Raw genomic sequence first — 11,171 nt, forward strand, 5'->3', positions numbered from 1 at the left:
GTTCTATACATTCTTATTAAATTATACATAAAATTTTTATAGTTTCTTCCACTGTACTTTCTAACAGATTATTGTTTGTGTGTAGGAAAACTACTTGCTTTTATATATTAATTTTATAAGTTATCAACTTACTGAATGTTTCCAATTTTTTTTTTAGTTAGTTTTCTTGGTTTGTATTAGCTATATAATCTTATCATTACCACAGAATACAGATTTTGTCTCCCTTTTCAGTATTTATATCTTATTCTTTTTATTGTGTAACTGAACAACCAAGAACTTCTAAACAATGTTAAACATCTATGGGTATTGTGGGTATTCCTGTCTTGCTTTTTTTTTTTTTCAAATAAATTTATTTATTTACTTTTGGCTGCGTTAGGTCTTCGTTGCTGCGCATGGGCTTTCTCCAGTTGCCGCGAGCAGGGGCTACTCTTCGTTGCAGTGTGCAGGCTTCTCATTGCGGTGGCTTCTCTTGTTGCAGAGCACAGGCTCTAGGCGCACGGGCTTCAGTAGTTGTGGCAGACAGGCTCAGCAATTGTGGCTCACGGGCTCTAGAGCGCAGGCTCAGTAGTTGTGGCACGTGGGCTTAGTTGCTCCACAGCATGCGGGATCTTCCTGGACCAGGGATTGAACCCATGTCCCCTGCATTGGCACACGGATCCTTAACCACTGAGCCACCAGGGAAGTCCCTCCTTGTCTTGTTTTTTTTTTAGTGGGAAAGCTTTTAGTGCTTTATTATTAAGCATTATGACAGATTTTAATCTGATGTACACATCTTTGCATTAGGTAAATAAAGTATCCTTCTAGTCCTATTTTTAACAAGTTTTAAAAATTAGAAATGGTTGAATTTTTCAATATTAAAAAATTTGGGGACTTCCCTGTTGGCACAGTGGTTAAGAATCCACCTGCCAATGCAGGGGACACAGGTTTGAGCCCTGGTCCAGGAAAATCCCACATGCCGCGGAGCAACTAAGCCCGTGTGCCACAGCTACTGAGGCTGCACTGTAGAGCCCGCGAGCCACAACTACTGAGCCTACGTGCCACAACTACTGAAGCCCGTGTGCCTAGAGCCCGTGTTCCGCAACAAGAGAAGCCACTGCAATGAGAAGCCCGCACACTGCAACAAAGAGTAGCCCCTGCTTGCCGCAACTAGAGAAAGCCCGCGCGCAGCGACGAAGACCCAACGCAGCCAAAAAAAAAACAAAACAAATTTGCCTTCCTATTTGTACCACTATATTTTTAACACCTCCCATGTAAGTCTTTAAGTTTTTTCATTTTATTGGTATACTTTTAATATTTTTCTCAAACAATACACTAAATATAGCAAATTACTTCTCTTCCATGTTATCTTCAAAGCCTGATGAAAGTATACTCTAAACCACCATATGACTGCTTATGCATGACCTCTGGCTATTTCACTGTCTCAGCTAGCTAGCAAGATCTTCCACAGTAGAAGTATACTTACCTACTGATGAATATTATTCAATTTTACCAGGCAAAAGCAAGAGCTACTAACCATTTTCAGAATTTTATAATATCAAGGAGAGAAAAAGTAAAACCAGACAAACTTCTATAGCATGGCATTTATCCTCTTACAAGATTTTTCCCTTTGTTCCCCTACATACACGTGAACACATTCTATTCATAGAGTAAAAAAACCCCTAAAACTTCCTATAATAACATAAAAATCTCAAGCCCAATGTACTACCTGCAATATGTCTCTATGTCGCTGTAATGTATGCATCAATGCCGCATTCAAGGAGGGGACACCGGCACTGTTGGTATATTCTGCCATTTTATCATTTACTCCTGTAAGCTAAAACAGAAAAAAGAAAGAAAGAAAAAGAAAACCAATAAAAATATTTTAGAAAGCACTGTAAAGAGATAAAAGTAAATTATATGCCTATATGCCTTTCTGGCTAACAGCAAAAAAACAAAAACAAAACCAAGAAGACAGCAGGCAAGGATTCAGTATTTCCCCAAAATAATCCATAAAGGCTAAAATAACATCCATAGGACCTGGGAATGGCTGTCATCAAAATTCAAGTGGCCTGGGGAGGCACACATCTTGAATGAAAGGGTGATTTCAATAAATGTCTGCATTAATATAATCTAGTACCATATCTAACAGGTACACAGTTATTAGCAAAACAGCCATTTAACAGAAGGTACTTACCCTTGCCAAAAGCTGTTCAATCTCAATCGCCATAGTTTCAAACATTCTGTCTTGGCTTGATCCATTTAAAAGGGGTGTTGTGTCAGAGCTGAAGAGAAGTTCAAATAAAGAGTATCCATTACTTAAACCTAATCCTTTAAAATATACTTAAAATAATAAGGTAATTATTCTTAAAGAGGTCAAGTGGAACCCCGGAGTCATTCTTTTTGTTTCATAAGAAGTTATAATTTTTATCGAAGTTTTTCTATAAAGATCACACATCCTAAATATTAAATTCAGTATAAAATATAATTGAATGTAAGACTGTCCCAAGCTTTAATACATCCAGTCTTAATAATGCAAAGAAATTCTAAATGCTTGTTTACTGTTTCCCAAATAAAAGTAACTTAAGCTATGGCAGTGCCCAATTAAATGCTGTATCTAAAAGAACAAGTTATGTGAAATAAAACTGCAGACCTATGTAGTACAGCATCTAAGAAGAGCCATAAAATATATTACAAATTATGTTAGCTCTGTGAGGAATAACCTTTAAAATTTTTACCTCAATTATGGTTCCTGAGACCTTAATTTAAGTTCTCTCTTCCTTCTATGACTCTTTCCAGGAAGAAATAAAATTGAGATTTAAACAATCCACAGATTGGATAAATAGTTATTAAATAATCAGGAATTGGCTTTAAGTCTAATACAGATAGCCACGTCCAGCAGGGAAGTTTTAATACCAATCCTTTACATTTCCACTTATATTATGTAATTGTTTCTGTTTTGCTTTGCAAAAATGTATTTAATTGTCTTCTGAAATCTTAATAGTCAATCCTAACTTTTTACAAGTGAAACTGTGTTTGACAAATTCAAATTCTAAAACCACATGTCTTGAAAGTTTCATTTGTCTCTTCTGAAAAACCATTAACCTTCATTAGGTCCCAAATGGTATATACTATCATATGAGCAGCTGCAGCTCAATACTGATCTTAGTTATACTGAACACAGATAAATGCCAGGAAATGACTATGCTCTCCAACCTTACTGAAGACTTTTTCTTGCCCTGTGACAGTTGCTTGGGTGCAGTAAATGAAAAGATTAAATAACCAGTTTAATGGTAAATTTACCTTGGCTCTTTCCCTTTTCCACACACCCATCTACAGCAATAGTAACAAGCAGTGAAACAGCCAACAAGGAGGATTTTTATTTTAGGATGTTTAACTAGGTCCAAATTTTTATTTCTTTAAAAATTTTAATTTATTTGCCTTAAAATATCTCATTCTTGATCATGTGTCAGAGCCAACCCAAGGTTCTGTGCTTATCTCTTAGAACATGCCCATGTGAAATGCTCTATATACTACTAATACAGATCCTCCCCTACCAGAAATAAGAAAAAGAACAATGGGCCAATAACATAAGCTCCGTCAGGAGGAAACCTGCCTATGTCTTGCTCACAGATATATGCCTATCACTGAGAATAGTGCTTGGCACACAGTAAATGCTCTTTAGATACTTGTTGAATGAATGAGGAGACAATCTCTACACTCACCATTCTCAGGGAGGTATGAGTCCAGGGAAAAGGTCAAAAACATACTCTCCACAATACTAAGATTCAGTTAAATTTAATTCATTTTATAAGTACATGGTGATTCATAGACCATAAAGTTCTCAAAATACAAAAAGTAAAAAAATTACTCCTAAAAGAAACTTCTGGTCATCACTGAGTTTATTCATTATGATGTGCTTTCAACCTGGGCAGCAAGCAAAACACTTTAGAATGCACATTGGATCTTGGTCCTCATGGCTCTAGGTTTCTCATTAAAAGGGACAGTGAGGCTGAAGTAATTCCACAAACTCATTTCCAATTTGTTGTAGAATTTCTGAGGGAATGTTTTTGAATAGCTTCCCCTTTAAAGGAGTCATAAAAGTACAGGCACACCTTAGAGATATTGTGGATTTATTTCCAGACCACCACAATAAAGCAAGTATCTCGATAAAGTGAGTCACACTAATTTTCTGGTTTCCCAGTGCATATAAAAGTTACGTTTACAACTTACTGTAATCTATTAAGTCTTCAATAGTATTATTCTAAAAAACCAATGTACATATCTTAATTTAAAAATACTTTATAGCTAAAAAATGCTAACCATCATCTGAGCCTTCAGTGAGTAATCTTTTTGCTGGTGGAGGGTCCTGCCCTGATGTTGATGGCTGCTGACTGATCAGAGTCTTAAAGGCTGGGACAATTTTAAAAAACAAGACAACACTGAAGTTGCTGAATTGATGGACTCTTCCTTTCGTGAACGATTTCTCTGCGGCAGGCAATGCTGTTTGATAGCATTTTACCCACAGTAGAACTTCTTTCAAAATTGGAGTCAATCCTCTCAAACCCTGCTGCTGCTTTATCAACTAAGTTAATGTAATATTCTAAATCCTTTGTTGTCATTTCAACGATCTTCATAGCATCTTCCCCGGAAGTAGATTCCATCTCAAGAAACCATTCACCTTTAAGAAATTTATATATCTATAGGAAACAACTCCTCATCTGTGCAAGTTTTATCATGAGACTGCAGCAATTCAGTCACATCTTCAGGTTTCACTTCTAATTCTAGTTCTCTTGCTATTTCCACCACATTTGTAGTTATTTCCTCCACTTAAGTCTTGAACCCCTCAGAGTCACCCATGAGGTTTGGAATCAACTTCTTCCAAATTCCTGTTAATGTAGTTATTTTGACCTTGTCCCATGAATCATGAATGTTCTTAATGGCATCTAGAATGGTGAATCCTTTCTAGAAGGTTTTCAACTGACTTTGCCCAGATCCATCAGAAGAATCACTATCTACGGAAGCCACAGAAATGTATTTCTTAAATAATAAGACTTGAAAGTTGAAATTACTCCTTGATCCAAGGGCTACAGAATGGACATTGTGTTAGCAGTCATGAAAATAACATTAATCTCATTGTACATCTCCATCAGGGCTCTTGGGTGCATTGTCAATGTGCAGTCATACTTTGAAAGGAATCTTTTTTCCTGAGAGTAGGTCTCATCAATGGGCTGAAGATATTTAGTAAACCATGTTGTAAACAGATGTGCTGACACCCAGGCTTTGTTGTTCCATTTATAGAACACAGGCAGAGTAGATTTAGCATAATTCTTAAGGCCCTTAGGATTTTTGGAATGGTAAATGAGCACTGGCTTCAACTTAAAGTCACCAGCTGCATTAGCCCCTAACAAGAGAGTCAGCCTGTCCTTTGAAGCTCTGAGGCATCAACTTCTAACTATGAAAGTCCTACATGGCATCTTCTTCCAATAGAAGGCTGTTCTGTCTACACTGAAAATGTGCTATTTGGTGTAGCCACCTTCATTAATCACCTTAGCTGGATCTCCTGGATTACTTGCTGCAGCTTCTGCATCAGCACTTGCTGCTTCACCTTGCTCTTTTACGTTATGGAGATGGCTTCTTTCCATAAATCTCTTGGATCAACCTCAACTAGCTTCACACTCTTCTTCTGTAGCTTCCTCACCTCTCTCAGCCTTCACAGAATTGAAGAGTTAGGGCCTTGCTCAGGATTAGGCCCTGGCTTAAGGGAATGTTGTGGCTGGTTTGACCTTTTATTCAGACTCAAACTTTCTCCATATCAGCAATAAGGCTTTTCACTCTCTTATCATTCATATGTTCACTGGAGTAGCACTTTTTAATTTCTTTCAAGAACTCTTCCTTTGCATTCAGAACTCGGTTGTTTAGCGCAACAGGCCTAGCTTTCAACTTATCTCGACTTGCAATATACCTTTCTTACCAAGCTTAATCATTTCCAGCTTTTAATTTAAAGTGAGAGACATGCAACTCTTCCTTTCACTTGAACACTCAGAGGCCACTGTAGTTATTAATTGGTCTAATATCAATATTGTTGTGTCTCAGGGAATAGGGAGGCCTGAGGAGAGGGAAAGAGATGGGGGAAGGACCTGTCCACGGAGGAATCAGAACACACACAACATTTATCAATTAACTTTGTCATCTTATACGGGTGCAGTCTGTGGTGCCCCAAAACAATTACAAAGTAACATCAAAGGTCACTGATCACAGATCACCATAAGAAATATATCCTAATAATGAAAAAGTTTGAAATGTTGCGAGAATTACCAAATGTGACACAGATACACGAAGTGAGCAAATGCTGTTGGAAAAATGGCACCAACAGACTTCTAAACACAGGGCTGAAACCTTCAATTCGTAAAAAAATGCAATATCTGTGAAGCACAATAGAGCAAAGCGCAATAAAACAAGGTGTGCCTGAATTAAGATCATGATACACAGAGAACACAGGAAAAGCATCATGTAATCATATCTCTTAACAGTTTGGAGTTTTAAAATTGTATACTCACTGGCATAGTCAAATGGGAGACATAAATTCAGGAAAAATGCTTTCTAGTGATAAAATAAGTTTACTCATAGAAAAGAACATTCCTCATTCTCTTTACCTGCTAAATAAAGGCAAGCCGAAAGCAATGCATTGCAATCAAAGCTATGTGACATGCCAATAGCTTACTTTTAGCTCCTAAAGTCAATATGTTGGCCCTGCTATCTTTAATTCTTTAATCATGTGACCTTGTAAAAAGAAGCAACACTGGCTACAGTACTGAAATAAGACTTTTGTTGGAATGTACATAGAAAGGTTTGGAGCATGGGCTCAGGATATAGAAAGATCTGGTTTCAAATCCAAGCTCAGTTTTTATTGTTTTTATTATTACTACCTGAAAAAATATCCCACCCACCACCAATCCTCAAGAAGGTATGTAAAATAAGTAAAAATGTTCCCAGCAGCCTTTATATAAAGCTCTTAAAAACAGTACCTGAGGCATGATGAATACTCTTGTGTTTAAAATTATTAAAATAAGCAAAAATTAGAAACAACATTCATCTACAGAATAAACTGATACAAGCATACAATGTAATACTATATGCAGCAAATGAATATACTAGAGTTAAATGTATCCATAGCTTAATCTCAAAAATAATGTTACACAAAAAAGCAAGCTGCAAAGTAACTATTATGAATTGTTCAGGAACACAAATATATATGTAGTAAAAATATATGGAGATTACCCAGAGGGAGAAAATGGGATGCCATCAGGGGCTTCAACTGAATTGGTAATGATTATTTCTTAAAGTGGGAGATAGGCACATGGGGATCCATTATATTATTCTTTATATCTTCCTAAGTGTCTTAAATATTTCCTAATATTTTTCAAAACAAAGTGGATGGACTAAAGTGAGTTTCAAAGATAAGAATACATTTAAATATGTTCAAAATAGTAGTATACCAGTTTCTCAAAAAAGAACCAAAATTTAAAAGAGCTTCGATCATTAACAGTGAGGATACACACTGCATTAGATTAACTCTAAAACCCCAGAATAGCAGTAGGTATACTGTGCATTTGAGTAGTCTCTCAGATGCATTTAGCAATCAGAAAATATAAGAAATACAATGTGGGCAAAGCAACATTTCCTTATACAGGCTTATTTCTGATGCAAACTCACTCTTAAGCCTTAGCATTTTCCTCCTGACAACAATACAGTCTTTGCCTAAGGATCCCAAATAAATGTTCGTCTCAAGAATTAAGAAGAATTTTTATAAATCACTTAAAAAAAAGGCAAAAACAAAAAATAAAAAAATACCAAAAATTTACCAATAGACCAAGTTACAGTGTTATATATTTTACTTTATTTTTTTAATGCTTTAAAAACATTATATAGTTTAAGGCATAATAGAGAGAATCTGGTAGTACCTATACCTGTCGCGTCTTCCATCTCGGGCACTGCTGTGACTGTAACTTGTACATAGTTTACTGAAGGAAACTAGTTTCAGGTCAAGCTCATTTTCCAGCTGTCGAGCCTGTTTCCTGAGATCTTTAACAAAATTACAAAAGCAAATAATTAGACACAAAAAAATCCATCAGTAGATATAAAAATCACAAAACTTTTCTGAAGAAAACAAACTATGAAAATGATCATATATCTAGAGTCTCCCTTAAAAAAATATTAAAAGAAGCAAACCAAACACTTACCCAGGAAAGCAAACTGTCACTTATTTAAACTTCAGATGAGGCAAAAAGGGGAGAAACAGTGGGAAATGCAAATTTTCAGCTTTATCCCAAAAATAGCTAGACAACAAATGCTGTTCTAACATCCCTGAAATTATTTATATAGCAATAGTTAAAATTTTAAATTTTAATTCAGGGGAAAACAGAAGAGAATACAAATCACAAAGGAAGTGAGTATGGTTTATGACAAGCATTATACCAATTTACCAGCTAACTTTATAAGAAAGAAACCATCACTGTTTTTGACAAGGATTTTCCTATCTCTTTATGTTCCAAAGCTTTATTAAGCTTATGAAATTCTTAACAGTACAGTGAGTAAGTGCTTGAGTGTAAAGAAAAAAATCACTGACAAAGATTTAAAAAACTGTCTTTCAATAAGCTTACTGAAAGATATTTGGAGAGGATGAGTTTGACAGTAAACAATGTGCTACTGACAAGGTCAAATATAAGTAAAACAGAAATAAGAGTAAGTTTTTTAAAGAACAGAAGCAAACAAGCATGCAGAGAAATTGGTATAACGGTTTGGCATCTAAGATGGTTGAGTGAGAGGAAGCCCATATCTAGATGTGAATACGCTCATTCATGGTGAAGTAGAGGTCAAAATAAAAGGGCTGAAATACAGAAGGCATAGTATAAAGATCTCATCTTTCAGGAATAAGAATATGAAACATTATTTCAATTTACTTATCAGCAACCGAAAGTAGGAAGCAGCATGCAGGTAATACAGGGGAGCACATTTTCCCAGAGACCAAATCTCAGTTAGCATCTCAGCTCAGCCTAAAGTTCTGAAGTTCTGAAAACTGGCTCTGATTTATTCACAATCTACTTAACCTATGAATCTCTGCTTTTTGTTTTTTAAACCCCTACCTTCAGGGTTTTCCTATGCATTACTAATCATGTGTTTAAGGCCTGGCACAGAGTAGGCTGTCAATAATAAGCTGCTATAATTATTATAGCATGACGCTTCAAGAAAGTATAGCCTAATGACTAATGTTCAAGATACCAATAGCCACGTCTACATAATTTTAAAATATTTTCTAGCTAGCACACACATTTCAAGTAACCATTTTAATACATGTTTTAAACTATAAGCATGCTTCTCTGTAATTAGTAACTGTCTTCTATAGTAGAAAACATCAAGTAAAAGCATTCTGAAAGTATGACAAGCAAGTATGGATGACCTTAGAATTAAGTATTTTAGACCAAGTGGCTGATAGTGACAATACTGCTATTTGTGGTGGGTTCCAGAGGCTTCGGTGGGTAGCAAGAGGAAATAGGTTAAAAGGGAAAAGGGATTCGGAGAGTAGTTTCTATTTTGCAGTAAAGCAAAGAGACAACTGAAGGAAAAAGGTCAGGCTTCTCTGATCTATGCTTATCATCATGGTCCAGGAATGAGTTTTACATGAGCCCATTTTATCAAACCATATTTTCAGGAATTAAATAAACTTACTTGTCAAGTCACAAGATGTTTTTTTGGTAGAAGAGGTAAAGCAAATGCAATAATTACAATTCACACTGGTTCTCTCAACTTTCTCTTAACAAAACCAATTTCCAGAGCAGAGGGTAAAGTTATTTCCTCTGCCTTCAAACGCGACTCCACACCCAATCCTCGAAGTCCCAGCCTGAAGGTGCCAAGGGGACCTAACAGGAGGGAGACATTCCGCTCACACAACTTTCCTCGATGGGCCGGACTGACAAGTTTTTCCTTCCTCTTTTCCTACTCAGTTGCCCAACAGTGACCTCAACTCTAAGGCGCTGACACCTCCAGTCTCCTGGACTCGGCATATTCTCGCTCAACACTCGTTTCCTCCCGGAGTTCACACCCAACCCCCTTCGTCCGAGTTCCGCTCCCCCTTCAACCCAGCTCTCCTCCGGCGACTCAAACCCTCTTCCTCTCGGTCCCGGCTCAGTCCGCTCTGCCCAAGCCCTGCCCCAGGTCCCGCTGCCGCCTCAGGTCATTCCCCTCCTCAGACCGCAAGGTCTCTACAGCCCCCAGGCCCGGCGGCTCGCACTAGACCAGCCCTGCCCGTCAACTCGGCCGCTCCGGAAGCCAGGCTCTTCCCCCTGCTGCCTCCGCCAAGACCCGTCCTCGCTCAGCCCTCCTGCCCCTCGGCGAGACGCACACGGAAGTTTCCCCTCACCTTCCCAGTAATTGCTGGTCCCTGCCGCCATCTTTGTTGTCCAACGTCAGTCGGGATAGGAGAGTAGAGGCGATGCGAGCCAGAGAGTCATTTCCGCCTTCTTCCGCTTGGCGCCAGGGCCGATGGGATACGTGAGCTTCCACAGACACCGCCACCTGGCGGTCAATTCATCATTTTACACCTTTTGAGCAGCGAGACTGACAACTTCAGGTTCAGCACCTGACATTCCTTGAACATCTGCCTTAATGGTGTTGGTATCCGCTCTCCGCGCCCTAAACCTACATCATCGCCCTCAGCTGGGCTTATCCCCTCTCCAACAGGGACCTCCCAGGCTGAGAAGAAAGTTATCCTTAGACGCAACTACCTGTTTCCTTCACCTTCTCTCAAATGTGCATCTTCAGCTAGCCTCTTTCTCTTCTCCAAGGCAGAGGCTCTTTTCTTCCCAAGACCAACCTCTTCATGCTACCTCCGCCTGTGTTCCATTATCCCACATCTCTGATATATGTGCTCTTCTCCACTGGCCGCCTTTTCCTCTGTCTACGGTAGAATCCCAGCCCTCTTTCCTTCCCAGCCGCCAAATCTAGAAAGTGTGTACTAACTGCTTCCATGTGCCTCATCCTGACCCCTCAACCTGTTAAAATCAGCTGTCCAAACTCACTCTTTATAGATACATAAATTATCACAGTTTGCTTGTGTCCACATTTTACCAGTTCTTGTGAAATGCAGAAATCTTACCTCTTGTAAAGGTTTTAAAATCACACCTGGGGCTTCCCTG

General features: G+C 38.2%; 1 protein-coding gene across 3 annotated transcripts in view; it reads right to left on the bottom strand.

Moving 5' to 3' along the window:
- Positions 1–10,457, bottom strand: part of GOSR1 (golgi SNAP receptor complex member 1) — a 50,272-nt gene extending 39,815 nt beyond the window's left edge. For 2 of the 3 annotated variants that reach the window (XM_082605584.1, XM_082605583.1), the window contains exons 1-4: positions 10,397–10,457; positions 7,941–8,061; positions 2,174–2,261; positions 1,706–1,813 (exon numbers count right to left, since the gene is read on the bottom strand). In XM_082605584.1, coding sequence (XP_082461710.1) covers positions 1,706–1,813; positions 2,174–2,261; positions 7,941–8,061; positions 10,397–10,427 — 348 coding nt within the window. In that variant the 5' untranslated portion in view covers positions 10,428–10,457. The remainder of the gene's footprint in view (positions 1–1,705; positions 1,814–2,173; positions 2,262–7,940; positions 8,062–10,396) is intronic. The other variant, XM_082605585.1, reaches the window with a different exon arrangement.
- Positions 10,458–11,171: the final 714 nt, after the last annotated feature.

This window comes from Mesoplodon mirus (assembly GCF_964341445.2).
Source record: "Mesoplodon mirus genome assembly, chromosome: 18".
Lineage (NCBI taxonomy): Eukaryota > Metazoa > Chordata > Mammalia > Artiodactyla > Ziphiidae > Mesoplodon > Mesoplodon mirus.